Below are 23,127 nucleotides of genomic sequence, written 5' to 3'. Positions count from 1 at the left end.
CTAGAACCTATAATATTGAGTGTATGGATGCCATCAGCCAAGCTCCCACTTTTGGAGGGACAATGCTGGGCTGAAAGAGTCATCTTGGTTTTGATATTCTTCCATTCCTCCATATTGACATGCTGACACAGGTCAGTTTTAACTAGGAGAAAGAAATATTCAGACTGATGGCATTTTTTTCTAAAAATAAGACTAAATACTGAAGGAAAACTCCCGAAGAAAGGATAATATTCCCAGATATCTCTAATGATTGAAGAGGCTATCCCTTCTGATTAATAATGTTAACTAATGCTTTTAAATAAAAAATTAAATTATGTGCTTACAAAATGGATGCATCTGGCTGAGAAAACCATCCTATTTCTCTTCACTCGTTGAAATTTCTCTCTTCTTTGTATTTGCAAACCTGCTCTCTAACTGGTCTTAAGAGTCACTACTTGGACACTAAGACCTGATTCTCAACGTTGAGCTGTATTGAAGTAAAAGAAGATGGAGTTTCTCTTGATTTTACCTTTCTTATCTTCTGCCTTTTCTTCCAGAGGTGGTGCTTTTTCAGCTACAGAGCCATTACCTTCTTCAGATTTTACTACATTTTCCTCTCGGGTAGATTCCTCTCCGATGGGTATCATGTGCCCGTTTGAATTTTCAAAGTTAACTGTTACATCTCCATCTAAAATGGGGAAAGAAACACCTAGATGTCTAATTTGATGGCTTTCTTAAAACCCAGTTTTCCAGTTACTAGGACTGTAGGGTTTGGGTTCATGTTTCACACCCTGGGAACCAAATACATCCTGCATAGTTTCACCATGTTTTACTAAATAATTCATTCAAATGAAAGAGCTAGAAAATCCTTAGTCTTGGGGGAAAGCAGCAATGGAGGGGATGTCCACATGCCCTTTCAGGACAGTAGAAGTTATTATCCTAATTATACAATATCCCGGGGCAACAGAGCCCTTCTCTTCTTGTGCTGAGGCTTTGTTGAAATCAGTACTTTGGAGTTTCTTTGTCATTCACAAACTGAATGGTAATAGGAGAAATCTGAAAAATGGAATAAACATTTTAACAAGCACTGAAAACAAAAAGTGAATATAAATACACAAATAACACGAAATGTAATTACACATAAAAATGATTAGAGGCGAATATGAAAATACACAACCACCGCTCTCAGATGATTGCATCTGTGATATGTTAACTTTACATAGGAATAAAATTGCCACTCTGTATTCAGGGAAAGATGGTAGCGAGGCTAATTTTATTTTCATTTTCTTATTGGTGGAGATATTAAAATGTACTCAGGTAATTGTTACAAATAACTGACCAAAAGCCTTTAGTGTGGACTAATGATAATTTAAAAACATTAGGGAAAGAAAATGTGGAAAAAAGTAATTATAGAGGAACTTTTAAAAAATCACAACTGAAAATAAAATTTCTAATATGTTATCTAAACCAGAAATACCTAATATTAATTAATCCCTGAACTTTCATAATTTCTAGAAGTTTCTAATGTGAATGACATTTTGCATAAACTCTTAATTCAGTGATGCTTGAAAAGATGAACCCTAGATCATATTTAGAACATTTTAAGAGGCTTTGCTACCACCAGTAAAAAAAAAAAAAAAAAAAAGAGTTTTGACTTTGCAAACTTGAAGAAATGCATGCTTAGAGTTATTTTTATGCAGTCTTTGATTAATCTTACTTTGGCAATGATTATAAATAAAACAGAGATCATCTCTCAAATTTTCATTAAGTATAATTGAACTGGTTTGGCTCAACAATAAAATCCATTGGCCTTCTTCATAAAAATAGGCATGACATTTTAATAATAAAAATACATATCATGGAATTATGTCATGTTCAAAATGAAAAAGCAATCGTTGCTAAACCACATAACTTCCAAGTACCTACAGTCTGATTCCTGTATAAAAAAGTAAAATAGATGATAATTGAAGGCAATGCCATTGTAAATAAATCTTAACTATTTCAATAAAATTAGGGTAATACTTTTCAAGGAGTATAGGTCAAGCCAAAGGGAAACTAAAAGATTCTTGATTCTTATTATTAGATTCCAAGGAATTCACTATTAAAAACAAGGGAGAGGAGACACAATGTAACATTAACATCCAGATATTAGACACAGGAAAACTAAAAACTAATGTAAGAATGGAAAATCCCAAATAAAACAGAAAACCATCTCTTTATACAAAACTCTTAATTTTTAGGTAACTCAAATATAAATTTATCTTTGATTACTTTGGCTTTAGTATTTCAACAAAAATATGTTAAAGTCATGTTAATGAAAACTTAATTATATTTTAACTCTTATTATGCTAAAATTCTTTATTATTAGGTTAAATAACTGATTTTAAAATCTAGAACAAAAAAAGCCAGAGAGAAAATTACATTGTCATGGTGCAACAAGAAATTGGATTTTCACGTAATATTCAGAGTCGACAATGTGGAAAGATACTTACTTTGAGGTCTGAAATAAAGCTAGCACGTATGAAAACAATGGTAGAAAAAGGAGACCTAGATGTGATAAATATAAATTCAAGAATAAAGCAGAGAACTGAAGTTATTAATAATTGATTTGTGTGTGTACACTGAAAAAGTTTTCTAGTTTTGTGTACTATTGTAGAGTGAAAACAAGTTGAATCTTTGATATAGTGTATGTAAGTCATTAGAATGCACGCAAACATGCCAGCAAAGGAGAGCTGAGAAAGATGCCATGGTTATAAGTGATAGGAGCACTCGTGTGCAAAGGAAAAAGCCAACTCAGGAAAGGTTGTAAACTTCAAGTGAATGAGAGAGAAAGCACCCACAGACATCAGTGGTGAGACAAGTAGCAGGAGAGTGTTTGGGGGCCTTCCCTCTCTTTGGTCAAACAAGTGTCTCTGGGATATAGTTAACAGAGAAACAGAGATGAGTAGAAAGTTATGTGTGACCAAACAGTGAGCAATTCACTCATCAGAAGGTTAAAAAGTACGCCATGGGGGGAGAGAAAAAGGAGGCTGCACAGCAGGAAGCAATATCTCCATGCCCTCGTGCTAAAGCTTAGAGAAAGGATGGAAGGAAAGAGCCAGAAAATAAGGAATGAACTTGGACTAGACCTAGGAATTCTCAGGAGAGAAGACCAATTGTTGAACTTTGAGATGGAAGTTAGATGTTAGTGTAAAAAAGATCATCTAAAAAGGAATAATAATAATAGCTGGGAGTGAGGGTATGGGGTGGTATGGCATGAGGTCAAACCCAGGGTAGCTGGAGGGATTCAAAGAGTCGATCCAGCTCCCCGATTAAAGGGCATAATTGACAATAACTGTTAAGAGCTCATGCAAGGTCAAGAAGATCAAGGAAAAAAATGACTCTTCACTGGCAGAAGACAGGAGGTTGTCACCAAGCACAGCAGCTTCCAGTCTCTGGCTAGGGCTGAAAGCAGACCGAAATTTTCAACATAATTGTTTTTGGAAAAATGACAGAAAACTATTTTCTCCGTCCTTGGCTGAAAAGGGGAAAGACTCAATTTACAATCGGCATCACCAGGAACTTTCAAGGATTAGGTCATTTTTTTTTTTTGGTTTCGTATAGGGACCATAAAAAAGGCAGAAAGTAAAATTCAGCAATTTATGACTTCCCAAGCATTAAACCGATTACATTATGTTTAGGCGAAAATTTGTTTTGTTCTTTGATGTTTTAAAACGTTTAATATTCAGTCTGCAGAAGTGACAAAAAGGTCAACTAGTGTCAGATTTCTGGGAAATAAGTATAGGAAATTGTAAACCATCAAGTGCATAGTTTAACAGATGAGGCAGTACAAAAGCCAATCAATACTAACCATTTCTTTAATTTGACCAATGTCACTTGTTTTTAGAAAAAGTCAACTCTTTTCTAGGTATGATTTTTAATCAGAACAAAGGGAGTCTTTATATCTGTCTTTCATACTCATTAACAGTTTCAATCATTTTCCCATTTTTTCTTTCTTTAAAAAATTTCCAAATAAATGACACCAAACAATCACATTAGCCCAGAAAGGTAATCGCTCAGTGGATCTGTAATTTCTCTCCTACCCCTGGAGAAATTAGAGGGGAGACAAATTTGGATACTGCAAGCCCACTTTCAACAAACAAAAAATTAGGGATGTGTTTTTTATTTTTAGAAGTCCCAGATAGGAAATAAATAGCTTCGTGATAATAGAAAATCAGAGAAAACATAAAGTTCATTCATAAAACAGAATGATTAAAGTATAATGAGCAGAGATTGAAACAAAATGCCTAAATTATGAGGGCTCAAGGGCATTATTCACTCTAGACTTCCCAATATTCTTTGAAGTAGGAGTGAAATAGTGAAGCATTTCCTAGCTCCACTCTGGAATTATTCAGATGTTGGAAAAAGTGTGTCACATGGATTTATAAATAGTGAATTCCAAAAGATGTTCTTTGCAAGGAACATTTACCAGGAAAAGAATTCTGTGATTTTAATTCTAAATTAATAGCACTTTATTTATTCCCATAAAAGTATAATAACAGTACTTTATCCCAGCTAATGTCCAGGGGGTGGGGGAAGGGAAGGCATGAGGTAAATCAACAATTTTGCAACAAAAATTTCCTTTAGTTTTAAGAGTAGTGGGAATGATGAAATTTATTTGGTATTGCTTATTTGGAGAAATAACCAATCTTGGTGTCTTCTTCCTGGGGGTCTATTTGGGTTTCTATCTAAGCCCTGTCTTTTTTATTTTTTTTAAGATTTTATTTATTTATTCATGAGAATACACAGAGAGGAGAGAGAGAGAGAGAGAGAGAGACAGAGACAGAGACACAGGCAGAGGGAGAAGCAGGCTCCATGCAGGGAGCCCGACGTGGGACTTGAACCTGGGTCTCCAGGATCACACCCTGGGCTGAAGGCGGCACTAAACCGCTGAGCCACCCGGGCTGCCCTAAGCCTTGTCTTTTTGAGCAAGATTCTACCTTGGGAGGATAGAGAAGAAAGGGAAAGATAATTAGGGGTAGGGCAAAAAAAATATTTGGATATAATAATTGTTAGTGAAAAGGTGAAAGACAATTAGATTCAAAGAAATGAAAAGAGAGCAATACTAGGAAAATTACATGAGAGAATGCATAAAGCAGATTAATTTAATTTGTTCATTCGTGCCTTATTGATTGTACATTTGATTGTATTATAGAGTATAAAGAACAAAAGATACATTTACTACTTCTTTTCCCTCCCTTTGCTTTTACTGGTAGGTGTAGGAAACCATAAGGCAGGACGCAATAGCTCTGCATCTACTCAAACAACAGAGTTAACTTGTATAGAAGGAATGAAGCTCAAGAACAGAAGAGAAGTCATGTAAGAATTTGTATCTTATCTGTATCTTCAGCCCACATACCTTTGTAGAGCTTTAGGGTTAGTGACATATGGTGAAGGATTCGCCAAAAAGGTCACTGAATTTCTTTTCTAGAATACTTTAGATTTTCTGCAGCCCAAAAAGGCATTTGGAATTAAAGCAAGATTCCCAGAGTGCCATACTCACTTCTTTATCTCCCCAAGACCATGATCATCTTAAATTTCAAAAGAAAATGAAAGAAAGACCAAAGAATAAAGGATCAGGTTATTTTAAATGTATGATTAATTTCCTCACCTTGATCAGGCAACTCCTTAAGAACGCCCCTTCTTATCAGCTCCTCTCTACTTTGTCTTGTGGATATCTTCCTTTCTAATACTTTTAAAAAGAATAAGCATAAGTAAGAATCAAGTCATTGCTTAAAATAATTATGAAAAACATTCCAAGTAGAATGAGCACATTTATTCTGTTCATCTGAGGGCTCAAACTCCAGTTTTTCTGGAGTCTACCAAAACATGTGGTTGAAGTCAATATAATTAATTAGGACAAGAGCAAAGGACTGTAGCCCGTGCTCTGAAACCCAGCCACTGTGCCTGGTCCTTCAAATGATGATGTCTGGCCAAGAATCCAGATACATTATTTCACATCAGTTATAGAGCACACAGGCTACTTCTCATTTTGAAATATTCCTTTTCTTTAGGCATTCTAAAACAGAGGCTTCCATGAATATGCAACATATACAAAGAATACATTATGCTTACATTAAAACCAAACAAACATTCAGTAAATATTCAGGTAACTCCTTTGAATCCCAGAGAAAAAGAACTACTTTTGCAGTGTTTTCTCACACCATCTATCACAAAAGTCCAACACGTCAGATCTCTGTAACTCTTTTCCTTGCCATACTCAAAAGGTCTAGCATGTTCTGGTATATCCCCTGACAAATCCCAAGTCAGGACAATGGAGTCAAGTCATGTTTTCACAGGCACGTCAAGCGATGGGAATCTCAACACTGTCTCTTCCTTGTTCTGGAAGAATTTAAATTCCTGTTACAACTTCAGAACGGGTCTTAGGAACCAAGGGTAAGATTTTGACAGTATTCACCTTATGTGTATATAACATTCTGCAACCCTGCATGGCTAACTCCACTCCCTACTTCGAGGGGCCAAGATGCTGTATAAAATTAATATAATCTACTAATTATCTGAGCCAATATTGTCCGAAGTGTGTTCTAGAGAACTCTCTTCCTTCTAGATGACCTGTTTGAAAAAGCACCTTGACACAGCAAAAAGGGGCCACAGAAAGGGCCTAGGGCTCTTTAGGGAGAAGGAAAGGTACATTGGTGGAGACTGGGTAGCCACAGCAGAACTGGATTCTGATTTTCCCGAAAATTCCTATTCTGGGCCTCAGAATTTGCAAATCCTAGAGTCACATGAACATCATTTCAAGACCAAAACTAAACTCCATTACCCCAAGCCCTGCCCTGACACATAGAAACAGGACTCATAATAACACTAAGGATGTGTTTTTTGAGGGTGCTCCTGGTGATCTGTCAGGGACACTCTGAAGACACAGAAGCGAGAAGGGGGTGTGTCCTGGGCTGACAGTTTTGTATGAAGCACTTGAAAGTCTTCAGTAATGACATGAGCCCCAGAGTGCCAAAACTTAGTCTCTCTTGAAGAAATTGAAAATTTTTTTTCCTTTTTTGATAACCAGTAATTGTGTATTTCCCTTTTATCCTGGTTGCCAGAAAGGTCAGAGTAACATTTGATATTAACACAGATTTCATATGACAATTCATGGATGAAATCTGTTTCCTTCTGCTTAGAGACCTGACTTCATTTGTATGTTATTTCTAGCATCTGTGCCCGTTGTTCTCGGTTTCGTCAACATGTTTTTGGATAGAATCAGAAAGTAAACAAATCAGAAAATGAACAAATGAATGAGTGAATGAACAAATGGTCAAAAGAATGATAATGAACACCTCATGGATTCAAATAGACACATACACGGAACCTCCCCCTCTTCCTTTAGTTTGCAACCCACCCCTCACTCCACCCTCCCTCCAGAAGCATGTAACAACAGCTCATTTAAATGCCAGTGAGTTCTTTTTTTTTTTTTTTTTTAAGATTTTTATTTATTTATTCATGAGAGACACAGAGAGAGGAAGAGACACAGGCAGAGGGAGAAGGAGGCTCCCACGGGGAACCTGATGCGGGACTTAAATGCAGGACCCAGGATCAAGGCCTGAGCCAAAGGCAGATGCTCAACCACTGAGCCACCCAGGGGTCCCTAATTGCTGGTGAGTTCAATGAACAAAATTAACTGGGTGTGGGGGGCCAGACGGAGCTGTCTTTTTAGGTAAAACAAGAGCTGTTTACTACAGGAGAGCTTCGATTTGTTCAAGCTTCTGTCAAAGAGAAGAGAACTCACCTCCTGTCAGCACAAGGAGCCAAACAACACCCCTGATGACACTATGGGGCACTAACACTGTGCAGGTGGTTCAGAGGAACCCTGACCACTGGATTCAAGGATTGCTGAAAGATACCTCATCCAGCTCCAATGCTGTATGATCCTGTATCATTCATTAATCAAGGCCATTCTGTAATTTCTGCCTTGGCATCTTTAAAAGTTTTCACTCTTGCACTAAAAAAATACTCTGAGAGCCCAGAACATATCCCATTTTTGTTTCTGTCTTTCTAGTATGGATCCCAGAGAACGCTTCAGTTTTAGTTTCAAGCTTTCTGTTGCTTTAATTCTAACTTAATCTCAGTTGAAAAATCCCTCCTCTTTCTTCCTTGTAAAATTCTGGAGCTTTGAAGCAGCAGCCTGGCTTTCTGCCAGGAATCAAAACCCACAGCTTTGTTCTTTGCTCTACCTCTTATACATGGGCCCTGATAGGAAAAGGCCCTGGCGATTTGTTTGGTCTTTGGCTGAGCATGTTTTTAACACATACAACAGATAACTGTGTATGGAGCCAAAGGGAACAAAGTGCAGGGACTGTGCAGGGAAAGTATGCTGCTAAGGCACAAAGTTTCAACCACAGCTCTCCCAGAAGAACAAGTATCACACTCTTCATCTTTTAAAATATTTGCCTCATGTTTACATAGTGTCTGTATGTTTGCAGAGCACATTCACTGGACACTGTTTCACAGGCTTGGAAGTGCTCTGCATTGGAATGAGTCTGAGAGGTCATTCTCGTCCAACAGGGCCGCACAAAGCAGGAGTCATTTCAGGAACATTCCGGAGATGTGTTCACCTGCTTGAAAACATTCAGAGGCTGGACAGCCTCCTCTGGATATCTGTCACCGTCAGTCTTAGGAATGTATTCCTCCTAAGGAGTCAGAACCATACTCCTTGTAACTTTAGCATGTTAATCCAGCCCATCCAGGGTCCCTACAGCTCTAGAGTAAAGTAAGTCATTTGTGACGGGTGAACAGCATGAGTTAGCTCTGTGTTCCCTGAGAGCAAAGCGGGTTATTGAAGCCTCCGAATCTGAGGTCGAGCATCCAGCCAGCTGCTCTTTGACTCTGAAGTTCACCCTAATCAGTGCAACAGCAGCAATGATGTCAGGATGTCTGCCTCACAAACACTGCTGGGGAAGAGACTTCGCAGGGCACAGATCACTGGAGGCAGTAGCTAGGTCTCTCCATGAAAAGTATTGTTACCAGTTGAGTAAATAGCTCATGGTTACTCACTTTTATCCCCCATCAGAAAGAGCCTGTGTGGTTTTTACAGGAAGATCAAGCAAACCCCTGAGTTCTGTTTTGCTCCCTGGACTGGGTGAGTTAAAGTTCCGACAGTTCAATTGTGATTACAACAGCACGCACGTTTTTCGAAGCAGTGAAGGATGCATTGTGCTCCCATTTTCCTGACTTCATGCTTTTACTCCAGCTTTTCAAATATTTGAAAAGGACAGAGCTTTCAAAAGCATCCAATGGCTGTCCATCTGACTTTGAACACTCTCTCTGCTCCTCGACATGGTCTTCACAAAGCCCCCCAGAGGCTGACCCCCCATAGGATCTCCTCTCCCAAACGTGGGATCCTTCCTTAATCACTCCCTCCCGGCTCCCTCTGCTCCAGCCCCTCCGGCCCTGCTGCTTGTCCCCTGACACAAGCAGCAAGCACCTGCATGGTGGCCTCTGTCCTTACCGGAATGGGACTTCCCCAGACCCCCAAGCTCATTCCATCACTTCCTTCAAGTCTTTGCCCAGAGGCCACCTTATTGGAAATCCCTTCCTCACACACCCAGTGTGGACCAGCTTGTTCCTCTTCTCACCTTTATCCATTGTATCCTGCAAAACACATCACCCCTTCTGAACTGGGACCTACTCTGTAAGCACAGACTCGACGAGAACCAAAATTCTTGTTTCTGTTACTGCTGTTTTCCCGACAGCGCCTTGCAGGCTGGTGGAACTCAGAAAATATGTGCATTTGTGGCATAAATGAATAAAAGAAGACAGGCCAATAATGCTAACGGTCTTGTTTGCTGCCCCTTGCCCACCTCCAGCCTAGGAGGGAGCAAGCAAGGCCTGTGGCAGAGCTCTATGAACAGGAGGCTTCTGTGTTCTGCCCCTTCTACTTCTTGGCTGGGCTCGCCAAAGGGAAAATCCTGAGCTCTCTGTCCTATGGCTCATCTGAAAAAGTCTCTGTGCTCTGAAGAAGGAAGGCTATAGTGTGTAGAGGACCGACGGCGGCCAACTAACGGGGTGTAGCACACGACTGGGCTCATCATAAATTTTCAATGATTTACGAGGTCCTTCTGGGCACGGAGCCTGCACTCAGGAGCGGAGGCCGGGGCATATGCCACCAGCGTCTCGCTGTGGATGCGCCGCCAGGATTTTACACTACTCTGGGAGTATCTGTGAGAGTCAATCTTGCAGTCAACAAGCCACTTGTGTTTTCTTTTGGCGAGGAAAGAGAGTCCTAATTCTCAATTCTAAGGCTGTTTAATGACAGAACAAAACAGAAGAGCAATTAGACTATTGAATACGAGTTCCGTGTTATCTTTTTGGCCGTGAGTGCTGAATGGCTCACTGTGAAACTGTGACAGGAACAGGGAACTGCTTGTCTTGTGTTAAAGTGTTCATAAGAGCCCGGCTTGGCTTTGCCTCACCTCAACACAGTTACAGAAAACAGAATGTCAAAAACAAAAAAACAAAAAAACAAAAAAAAAAAAACCAGGCTCCTTTTTTAAAAGACCCTTCACTACAGCGCAGGGAAGTCCTTTAAAGAAGCCACCACTCCAATGCCACCCAAAGGGCCGTTTGTAAAGACTTTCCAAAACATCTCAAGAACGTAAGGCAGTGAAATAAAGCCAACATCCCCCCCCCCACCCCGAAAAATGCTCAGGGGGCTGGCTATTTTCATTTCTATCCATGTCTCTCCCCTGCTTACAAATCCGACAGACTAGGGAAGAAGCCGAGCCCCTCCAGGCCGCAGCCAGGCTGTATAGCTGGTCCCAGTGGACCATCCTTGTCCATCTCTTGTTCATCCTTTTCCACAAGTCCATTGTTAAAGCGTAACCTTACTCTTACTTTTTGCCATTTCCTAAACATTCCCTGTACCTCCTCAGCCCCATTCCTGTGCTGTTTCTAGAATCAGACCCTTGGCCTCTCCCTCTGGTGAAATCTTCCTACAATCCTAAAAACCTCTTCAGACAGCGCCCCCTGCAGGGCGCCATCACCATTCTGGCTGACTAGAGGCAATAATCACTGTTCTAAAGCACTTTAAAGTGACTTGTCTGAGGGCACCCGGGTGACTCCGTCGGTTGGGTGTCTGCCTTCCACTCAGGTCATGATCCTGGGGTCCTGGGATCGAGCCCCACATTGGACTCCTTGCTCAGTGGGGAGCTTGGTTCTCCCTCTGCCTCCCTGTGCTCTCTCTTGCTATCTCTGTCTCTCTCTCAAATGAATAAATAAAATCTTAAAAAAAAGTAACTTGTCTATGCTTCAGCTTTTTCATCTACAAAATGGGAGAACAGCTGCTACATTTTCTGGTTCTTCTGGCAATAAATGAGTTAAAAAGCTCAACTGCTTAGATGAGTACCTAGAAACTAGAGAGCCCCAAATAAATGTTAGCTATTACTATTATTTCTGTTATAGCACTTCTTTTTCATTGCAACACGTGGACATAGTTGCATATTCACATGACTCCAATCCCTATGAGGGATGTCTTGTTTATCATTTCATCCCCACCACGCCCAAAATGATGTATTGCACTAAGTTTTTGCTTTTGTTTTTTGAAGGAGGGAGGAAAGGTATGTCTAGCACTCTTTTCTAATCCTTTCTACTTATTATCTTTTTAAAGATTTTATGTATGTATGTATGTATGTATGTGTTTATTTATTTATTTGAGGGAGTGAGAATGCACATATAAGCAGGGGGAAGGGGCAAAGGGAGAGGGAGAAGCATATTTCTTGTTGAGCAGGGAACCAGATGAGAGGACTCAATCCTAGGACTCTAGATCATGACCTGAGCCGAAGGCAGAGGGTTAACTGACTGACCCACTCAGGTGCCCACCTTTTCTACTATTTTATAAATAGCCCTCCTGATAGCCTTTGAGGAACCACCTTCCTCCTCATTCAGTCCATGCGATTTGTGTAAAGCTACCCCCAATCCTGGGCTCTAGGACACCCAGGCTTATCCAATCAGGGCCATTGGTGACTGATTCAGAGAGCGGCTGTGCCCAAGCTGTACCAATGACATCCAGTCTAAGAATTTCTGGAACAACAGGAAAAGAGGGCTCTCTCTTCTTCCGTATCTGTTAAAACTAGCTGCAGATGAGCCTAGAGCTGTAAGTAGTCATTTTGCCTCCATAAAAGTCTAATTTAAAATAAGAAAAGTCCATACTGAGGAACATAGGCTCAAAGGAGACAAATTCCTTTTTTTTTTTTTTTTTAAATTTTATTTATTCATGAGAGACACAGAGAGATACAGAAACAGGCAGCGGGAGGGGCAGGCTCCATGCAGGGAGCCCTACATGGGACTCGATCCTGGGTCTCCAGGATCAGGCCCTGGGGTGAAGATGGCGCTAAACCACTGAGCCACCCAGGATGCCCAGGAGACAGCTTCCTAATCTTAGCTTTTAAGCATCTGGATCTAACCAAATTTATAAGCTGTTTGCCCCTGAGCTTTTCACTTGCAGGAACCAGTAAGTTCCCCATTTGCTTAAGTCTATTATTATTCATCAGCAGTAAAGAGCTTTTACTCTTGAAGAATCAAAAAAAGGTGCTACATAGATGCTTCTTTAAAGTGAATTTTCTTCCAGCAGAGGCCAAAGATTCTTTAGATTTGTAAGGCAGAAATATGAAAGAAGTACACCAGACTCTTTTATACAAGAGTTTGAAACTTGACCAGAGCTTATAAAGAGGAAGATGGTGAGATCTATATCCCCTCCTCCTCTTGGGAAATCAATGTCACAACTTCCTCCAGAAATCTGATAGTAATCATCCATTTATTTGATGTTTAGGTAGCATATTTATATTTATTTTCTCATCACACTTCCCAGTATTCCTGAAAGACAGGCTAAGCAATTTCTTTTAGTTCCCTCAAACAGATAAGGATATCAAGACTCACAGAGGTGAAACCATTTGCCAATCACAAGATCAGAATCTGGTTGAACCCAAAGGTGTCTAACCAAAAACCTACTGCTTGCATTCTCCAAACTAAATTGATAATTACAAAGATTTCAACTTTCCCACAACAGATGTAATGTAATGTTTTCCAATTTCCCTTCAAGAGTAAAGTAAAAAAACCTTTTAAAGTTAATTTTATTTTATTTTATTTTTTTTAAAGTTAATTTTAAATGAGCAATTTTTAGATAGCAGTACATCTTCATAGTTCAAATTATAAAAGGATACAGTGAAAACTCTCACTTTCACCCTGTCCCCCACCTACTCAAATTGAACTCCACCTATATTCCACAAGCAAATAACTACTTTTATTAGTATCCCATGGCCCCTTCCATACTTTCTTAGGCAAATCCAGATATTCATTTTAATTATTCTTTTTTTACATTCAAGGCACACTGTTTTACAAACTGTTCAGCACTATGCTTTTTCATTGAACATTGTATGTAATACTTTTAAAATTTCAGGTGATGGAGTGACAGACAAAGGTCAGGCTGGGGAGAGAAGAGGTGATGATTTTTGCCTTGTGCAAACAGCAGCAGCTGAAATCACTGCCATTTCCAGGGAGGGCAAGCTGAGAATAGTCATGGCAAGTCAACTCAAAGAACTCGGGGATTTTATTCCCAAGGGAAAAGGTTTAGGACTAGAACAATGAGCAAGTCCCCAATCCCAGATGGGCCAGGAAGTACAAGTAATCTCAGGAGAATAATCAGAGGCCAGGATCTGTGAGCTACGTGAAACACTGCTTGTCTTTCTTCCAGTGTGACTCTCAAAAACACATGACAAACACAAATGCTCAAGACAGGTGCTTTTGGATTCATCTTGTGTTTCCATTTCTTGTTTCTTTACATTAAAAGATAGCAAACCCCAAACAGGGTAAGACCACAAAAAGGACAGAAATTTAAAATAAAGATAATGAGGATCATCCTCAGAGCAATTAATTCTAACTTCACACTAAGAACAAGCTAGAGACTTGATATGAAAATGAATCTCAGCTCTAAGTGGTAAAGAGGTTTTGCAAATGAGGGCATCATAAACAGTACTCGTTAGAGAAGAAGTTCTTAGAGAGCCTGACCTTCGGAATCTGAGGCCCTTCTTCTTGATTTGCTTCAAGACAGTCTTAAACATTTCAGGGACTCAACAATGTTGATTGAGATGAGATCCTATCTCATATCACCGCTGACCAGATATTCAAAAGGCAGGCAAGAGTTGCTGTGAAAGAGACCTTAGTGATACTAAACTATCCTAAATTAAGACCTTCTCACTTGTTCAAACATCAAATTCAACTGCACAGGATTAAAGGCATCTGAAATTATTCATACCTTACGCCCAAATTTTTTGAAGGCATTAATGTGTAATCTTTAAAAGCCTGTTTATATTTAATGAACCTAGAAACTACATAAAAAACATTACCAACTCAAACCAATAGCTGTGAATAACCCATCAGAGTTAGTAAGAAGATTGAGTAGGCATTTCTGCAATCCATGTTTATTTACTACTTCATTTACACATCTAATCAGACTAGGTTTCTTAAAGTGATTAAAAATTTGTTTTTCTTAAAAAATTATTTATTTATTTGAGAGAGAGAGAGAGAAAGAGAGATCGTGGGTGCTCACATGAGTGGAGGAAGGGACAGATGGAGAGGGAGAAGCAGACTCCCCACTGAGCAGGGAGCCCAACGTGGGGCTCCATCCCAGGACCCTGAGATAATGATCATGACCTGAGCTGAGTGAAGGCAGATGCTTAACCGACTGAGCCACCCAGGCACCCCAGATTACAACCATTTAAAATGGCATCTAGCACACAGTAAAAATTCAACAGGGTTAGTTATTATAATTTATACCCATATATCTTCCTCCTACTTTAATTGTAATCCCAAATAAAATTGCAAATGAGAAACAGAAATCAAAGTTTGTCTACTTTTTATTTTTTAACACCTTATATGCTGCAGATGTAGCAAATTATGTAAATTATTCAAAGGGAACTTTTGCAAATCTCATATAGTAGTAACTAAATTCAACTTTTAGCACTGAATTGTGAAAGTAGCAAAAAGAAAGGACTACATAATACTAGCAATATGCCAACATCAGATTTAAATAGGCGATTAAATTTTAGTTGGTATCCCTAGTGTTTCACACTTGATTCACCTAAGGTTTTCTTTAAAAACAAATTACAAGAGGTGGGAGGGAGACGAAAGGAGGAATTTTTGTTTAAGTAGACAGTGTAGATTTTGCAAGATGAACAAGTTCTGGAGATCTCTTGATTAAAAATGTAAATATACTTGACACCATTGAATTGTATACTTAAAAATGGTTATTAGGACAGTAAAATTTATGTGTTTTCTATTAGATAGATAGAGAGAGAAAGATCATGAGCAGGAGAGGCAGGGGGAGGGAGAAGCAGACTCCCCGCAGAGCAGGGAGCCCACTGTTGGGCTCAAACTCAGGACCCTGGGATCACCTCAGCTGAAAGCAGACGCTTAACCAATTGAGCCACCCAGGTGCCCCTCCACCACAATTTTTAAAATAAATTAAATTGGAATACATTTTTGAACTATGTTAATGCTGAGCCACTTATCAAATATGAAAAATAGATCAGAAGGTATTTTCAAAGAATTTTAGCCACATTGATATTTACTGTGTTCACCAACTATTCTCCAGGATCCAGTCTTCTTGCTAGCCCTGCTTTTTATTCTCTTATATTTCTCACATAGTCTCTCCTGCCCTGCCTTTTAATAGGTACTAATTAAACACTTAGAGTTTGGAATAAAGAAAACCTTAAGAGCATCTGTCTCAAAACCTGGAGAGTCTGGGTTTGGGAAAGTAGGTGAAAAAAAACTTAGCACAAAAATGTTATAAGCCTCGATGAGCAAACTCTTTTCATTTAACAAAAAGAAGAAAGAATTAAGACTGCAATTTGTATTCCAAGTGGGAAACAAATCAGAAAATATAGAAGCCAAAAAACAGTCACTTTCCAGGATTTAGCCCTTAGTGATAAAGACCGGATTCGTACCACAGGATGAAAAAAATCAAAACAAAACCACAAAGGGAAATAATATGCAAAGGAAACAAAATAATGGACTTTCCTGACACAATTCTCTGACCTAGGACAGAAAGAGTTCTGTAGCACCTTTAAAAAGTATTTTACCAGTGGCACTACTCCAAAGGAAAATGAAATTAGGAAATTATCCACCCAAGTAAGGTTTGTAAACAATCAGATCATCTCTTAAAGCAATTCAAACTATGTCTCATCCCAGTGGAAGCCTTTTTTTATCAAGATGTCAATGGGAACATTGTTCCTCTCCTCTACATCCCCCTCAGCAATTAAATGTGGCAAAAAAAATAAATAAATAAAAAAATAAAAAAGGAACAAAGAAATGCAAGTTAATAATTCTATATTCCATTCTAGTGGGTGTGATTCTTAAAAAAAAAAGTGTAATTTATAATCAGAAACCAGTAAAATCTGTAGTGTCTATGGCTCACTTGAGAAGGTGTGCATAGAATGGTCAGTTTTGAAAATGCCTTGCGTAAAAAAAAAAAAAAAAAAAAAGAAAGAAAGAAAATGCCTTGCGTATCTGAGCTCACTTATCCCAGCAAAGCCTAACTCTCCCCTAGGAAAGGCTACAGGCCTGAGATCTTAGTCTGCTCTATGGCTCAACAAATTTAAAACTAGAGCTCAGCTTAAACAAACAATATCACATTTTCTAGAATGGACGGGAAGCAAGGGAGTCTCCTCAACTCCATTTAGAAATAAGATTTTCTGTTTCTATTTATCTAAAGAAGGTGGGTCCTAATGGTTTGGCCATTCATTGTGCAGCTGGCTAATTTAAACCCATGACGGAAGGTTTTCCTATTTATGAAACCACTAACTTCTATTATGAAAAATATACAAAAAGTTAGCACTCACATTACTGTTTCCCATAAATGGGTTTCATCCCTAGAATAGATCTATAATGAATAATAAATGCTCCATAAATAAAAAGATGGGACCTTAATGATTCTTTCCATCCATCTATATGTAGGAAGATTGAAACAAGAAAAAAATTCATTCTACTGGGGAAAAAAAAACAAAGAGGAATATTTAGTCTCCTTCATTTTTAATGCATAGAGAGGAAATTTGTTTTAATTTGTATGTCTTCAGGAAAACAGAATAAAAGAATTTCAGAAAAAGTTATGTTCTTTCTCTTATCCACTGAATTTTTAACACTCACTTGGTCTAATTAGGTTCACTTATAAAATTTACAGGTACACAAATGGTGAACTAAAACACAACCCAGGCACCCTTTTTGTGTCAATAATGCCCTCACTTTGACCTTTTAAACGCTGTTGCCATACAGAACAGACAGTAACAGTTACTTAAGTTCATTATCCATTCATGAGGGAATAGGCCCCCAACCTGTCCATTAAATTTGGTGAAATGTTAATTTTGTCTATTTTGGCTTCTCAATTCCTTAGGCTCTTAAAAAGCTCTCAATGATATGAACACTAAGAAAGAACTGAAAACTGGTATAGTTGTCCCTCCCCCATTCCAGCACTTACCAAATCACATTCACTTGCAAACACCACAAATATGCAATAGGTAAGGACTATCAAGAGCTCCTCATTAATTAATTTATTCAACAAACATTGACTAAATGCTTTAACATAAGCCAGACACTATTCTAATTGCTCTTGAATTTTATCAAAGAAGAAAACAAAAATCCCAATTCTCATGGAATTTATAATCTAGGGGGAAGGGAAGCCAGTTAATAAACAATACAGATAATTTATAAACATTAGAAGGCTTGATGTGAGGGCGCCTGGGTGGCACAGTAGGTTAAGCATCCAACTCTTGGTTTCAGCTCAGATCATGATCTTAGGGTCTTGAGATAGAGCCCCAAGTCAGGCTCTACACTGAGCACGGAGTCTGCTAAAATTTCTCCCTCCCCATAGCAATCTCTCTCACTCTCTCTCTCAAATAAAAAAATAAATCTTAAAAAAAAGAAAAAGAAGAAGGTAAGATGTGCTGCGGAAAGAAGAAGATAGGGCAGAAAAAGAAGAACCTACCTTACACCCACAAGGATGGCAATAATAAAATAAATAATAACAAATGCTGTCCAGCCTGTGGATAAATTAGAACCCTCATACACTGCTGATGGGAATGTAAAATGGTGCAGCTGCTTCAGAAAACAGTCTTGGCAGTTCCTCAAAATGTTAAACATTGAATTCCCATATGACTCAGCAATCCCATTTCTAGATGTATAACTAAGAGAAGTGAAAATATGTGTCTGCATAAAAACTTGTATACAAGTATTCATAGCAGCATTATTCACAACAGTGAAAATAGAAACAACCCAAATACATGTCCATCAATTGATGATGGATGGATAAATAAAATGTGATATATTCCTACAATGGAATATTATTTGACAATAAAAAGAAATTAAATATTGATGCATGTTACAATGTGGATGAACCTTGAAAACTTTACGCTAAGTGAAGGAAGCCAGTCACAAATGGCTATATATTTATTGTATGATTCCATTTATAAGAAACATGAAGAATAGGTCAACCTATCAAGGCAGAAAACACGGGTGGGTGTGGGAGGGGAAGGAAAATGACTGCTAGATTGGGTTTCTTTTTTAGGGTGATGAAATGTTTAAAATAGTTGCAGTTGGTAAATATTACTAAAAACACTGAATTACACATGTAAAATGGGTGAATTGTATGGTATATGAATTATATCTCAAAAAAGCTGTTAAAGAGTGCTGGGAGAGAAGAGAGATTCAGTATAGAGATTGAATGAAGGCAGACCTCACTGAGAAGTTAGCAATGAAATACGGACTACATTGAAGGAGATGAAGTAGTTGGTTAACCATAAAGAAATCTGGAGGAAGAGCCTTCTTTCAAAGCAACAGAGATGCTAACAAAACTCACCCATAATAAGAGATAACCTGTACCTGTTAAAGAAATTGAATTTTCTGTTTAAAATCTTAAAAAAAAAAAAAATCTTTAGGTCCAGATTGTTTCACTGGTAAATTCTATCAAATATTTAAAGAAGAAATAATACCAGTTCTGCACAATCTTTTCAAATCATTTTATGAGGTCAGCATCACCCAGATACGAAAACCAAAAATAGTATAAAAAAAGAAAACTATAGACGAATATCACAAATCCTCCACAAAATATTATTAAGTAAAATCCAGCAACAAAGGAAAAGAATAATACACTACAACTCAATGGGGTTTTACCCCAGGGAGGCAAAACTGATTCAATATTCAAAAATCTATCAATGTAATCTATCATAATAATGGTCCAAAGAAGAAAAATCACATGGTCATATCAATTGATAAAAAAAGAGCATTTGAGATATTCAACATCCATTCGTAATAAATAATCCCAGAAAATCAGGAATAAAAGGGAACCTGCTCAATTTGAGAAAGTGCATCTGCAAAAAGCCTTCAGCTAACACCATACTTAATGAAAGCTTCCTTCTAAGAATGGATGTCCCATTTACCATACCTATTTACTATAATACTGGAAGTCCCAGTCAGGCAAGAAAAGATATAAAAGACATACAGTTCGAAAGGCAGAAATACAACCATGCCTAATCACAGACAATACAATTGTCTACAGAGAAAATCCTAAGGAATCTTCACTAGCACTAGTAAGTTTAGCAAAGTAGCATGATACAATGTATTTCTGTAAACTAGAAATGAAAAAATTTGAAACAGAATTTTAAAAAATATATGTTTATAATAGTTTTTAAAAATTTTTAAAAAGATTTTATTTGAGAGTGAGAGCATGAGTAGGGGGAGGGGCAGAGGGCGAGAGAGAAGCAGGCTCCTGGCTGAGCAGAGAGTCCAATGTAGGGCTGGATCCCAGGACCCTGGGATCATGACCTGAGCCCAAAGCAGACATTTAACTGGCTGAGCCACCCAGGGACCTGATATATTTAGAATAGTTTTTTTTTTTAAAGAAAGAAAAGAAATACTTAGGTATAAATTTAATACTGTTTTTTAAACATTTCAAAATGCTAATGAAAGAAATAAAAGAGCTAATTAAATAGAAAGACAGAGCAGTTCATTTATTGGGAAAGTTAACATAGTAAAGATACCAATTCAATATAAGTTGCAATACAGGTTTAATGTAATTCCAATAAAAATCCTAGCAGGAAATTTTTGAGAATATAAACAATTTGATACCAAAATTTGTATGAAAAGGCAAAGAAACTAGTTAAAAACAATTTTGAAAATGAAGAATGAAGTTAGAAATATTATAGGATCTCATTTTAAGACTTATAAAGCTACAATAATCAAGAAAGCATGATATTCGTGAAGAAATAGACACACAGATTAAGAGAAAAGAATAGTGAGTCCAGAAATAAACTTACACAAATGTGAATCTTAATTTTTGACAAAGAACATGTGGCCAATTAATTTTTGGCAAAGACACAAAGGCAATTCAATGGATAAAGGACAGTCTTTTCAACAAATTCTCTTGAAAGTTCTTACAAAAGACACCAAAAACATGATCCTGAAAAAAAGAAGTAATGAATTGTATTTCATTAAAATTAAGACCTTTGCTCTGAAACAGACACTGTTAAAGAATGAAAAGACAAACTACAGTCTGGCAAGAACTATCTCTAATAACATATCTGATAAAGACATTATATCTAGACTACGTAAAGTACTCTTGAAACTCAAGATTAAGAAGAGAAATAGCTCCTTAAAAATTGGCCCGAAGACTTGAACAGATATTTATCAAAGAGAAGTATATGGAAGAAAAATATGCTTATTGATTTTTAAAATAATACAAAACTGATTGAATGGGGAAAGGACAGTCTTTTTAACAAATGGTATTAAAATACCTGGGCATTTATATGCAAAAGACAAATCTTGACCTAAACCTTATACCTTACATAAGAATTAACCCAAAATTGATCGTAAATCTAAATGTAAAATATAAAACTGTAAAACTTTTAGAAGAAAACAGAGAAGAAATTCTTTGTGATCTGAGGTTAGGCAGACAGACACAAAGAAAAAAATATGACCTATAAAGAATAACTGATAAATTGAACTTCAAAATTACAGATTTTTGCTCAGCAGCAGAGATTAAGAGAATTAAAAGACAAGCTACAGACTCAGAGAAAATATTTGCAATCACATATCCAACAAAGAACTTATATCCAACATATAAAGAACTCTCAAAATTCAGTTGTAAGAAAACAAGAAACAAGAAAACAACAATTACAAAATAGGTGAAAGATCTTTACCAAAGAGGATATACAGATGGCAGAAATGTTCATGAAAAATAATTGAACATCATTAGCCATTATGGAAACCCAAATTAAAACTATGACAAAATACTACCACATACCTACTAGAATGGCTAAAATAAACAATAATGACAGAACATCCAAGTTCATAGCAGCACTATTCACAACAACCAGGAGACAGAAGCAACTTAAATGTCCACTGACAGATGAACGGATAAACAAAATGTGGTATATACACACAATAAAATACTATACAATCACAAAAAGAAAGGAATGCTGACACATGCTTCAACATGAATGAAACATGAGGATATTTTATGCTGAGTGAAATAAACCAGTCATAGTAGGATAACTACTGTATGATCCCATTTATATGAAATACTAACGTAGCTATCTTCACACATATAGAAAGTAGATTGGTGATTACTGGGAGGTGGGGAAGGGGGAGTAGAAAGTTTTTCAATAGGTATAGAGTCTCATTTCTGCAAGATGAAAAAGTTATGGAGATCTGTTTTATAACAATGTAAATATACCTTACATTTCTGAACTGTAATTTGAAAAATGGTTTAGAGAGTACATTTTATAATATATCTTTTTACTACAATAAAAAAAATAATAATGACAATACCAAGTGCTGACAAGGATGTGAAGCAATTGGAACTTTCTTATGTTGCTGGTAGGAATGCAAACCTCTGGAAAATAGTCTGTGGCAGTTATAAAGTTAAACGTATATCTAACAATGTATGACTAACAATCTCACTCCTACATATTTTCCCTAGAGAAATGAAGACTTTCATGCACACAAAAACTTTTATGTATTCATAGCAGCTCTACTCATAATCACCCAGAATTAGAAACAACCTATGTCCTTCAACAGGTGAATGCACAAACAGGGTATATCCATGGCACAGAATACTACTACCCAACAATCAAAAAGAGTGACTCATACATGCAGCATCCCAGATGACTCTCAAAGGTGAAACGGCAAGTGAAGGAAACCAGTCTCAAAACATTTCATGCTGAATGATTTCAATGTCGATGACATTCTTGCAACAACAAAATGATAGTGAAGAACAGAGCAGTGGTTGTCAGCAGTTAGGAGCTGGGGGAGGAGACGGAGAAGAGGTAAGATATGACTGTAAAAGGGTAGGGCAGGAGGATTGGGGAGCAATGGAACTGTAACGTATCCTGATAATGGTGGTAGTTAAACAAAACATATGTATATTAAAACTCTCAGAACTGCACACACACAGACACACACACACACACACACACACACACACTCACCCCAAAGTAAAAAATACCAGAGTACTGAATGACCAAGAAATGACCTCTTTTGAGAAAGTCATGATCACAAATGCAGTAATAGTGAACTACTTAGTAGCTCCTTTGTATATCTGCCTCCAACCTAAGCCAAACACAACGACTACTTCCAAGAAAATCTCAGGAGTCCAGCGTCAGAGCTGTCAGGAAAGGCAGCTACATTTTCCCGTGGACTATAGGCTCACTGGCCAACAGCCATGGTCAAAAAGAGAGGCAAGGCAGAGAGAAGTTTCGGAAAAATCAAAAACCTATTTGTGTCTTCTGAAAGGACGAAAGGTTTGACAGAGCAAGTACAAACCAGTGTTCAGTGAAAAGCTTCATTCTTAGGGCCCCAGTTTGCTTGGAGGAAGTTTACAGGAAATGTTTCCAAAGGGGCTGCCAAAAACAGCCATAGGTAACGTGGAGGCTATGAGGTCTGGACTCTGCAAAAACCATTCCCATGATCTTTCGGCTGTGACCTTTACTTTTCTTTAGAGAGGAGCTACCAATAGGCAAGCTATAAATATACACCAGTTTTCCCCCTCAAAGTGAAGGTAAAAGGAGTTGAGGAATATCGCTCTTGGCTCTGATCTGCAAAAAGTACAAG

General features: G+C 37.8%; 1 protein-coding gene across 6 annotated transcripts in view; it reads right to left on the bottom strand.

Moving 5' to 3' along the window:
• Positions 1-23,127, bottom strand: part of PHACTR2 (phosphatase and actin regulator 2) — a 206,573-nt gene that overhangs the window by 59,904 nt on the left and 123,542 nt on the right. For 5 of the 6 annotated variants that reach the window (XM_077895539.1, XM_077895522.1, XM_077895532.1 and 2 more), the window contains exons 3-4: positions 5,630-5,710; positions 509-667 (exon numbers count right to left, since the gene is read on the bottom strand). In XM_077895539.1, the coding sequence (XP_077751665.1) occupies positions 509-626 (118 nt within the window). In that variant the 5' untranslated portion in view covers positions 627-667; positions 5,630-5,710. The remainder of the gene's footprint in view (positions 1-508; positions 668-5,629; positions 5,711-23,127) is intronic. The other variant, XM_077895553.1, reaches the window with a different exon arrangement.

The sequence above is a fragment of the Canis aureus genome, chromosome 1 (assembly GCF_053574225.1).
Source record: "Canis aureus isolate CA01 chromosome 1, VMU_Caureus_v.1.0, whole genome shotgun sequence".
NCBI classification, from domain to species: Eukaryota; Metazoa; Chordata; class Mammalia; order Carnivora; family Canidae; genus Canis; species Canis aureus.
The sequence above is the reverse complement of the archived record's forward strand: the minus strand, read 5'-3'. Positions and strand labels throughout refer to the sequence as shown.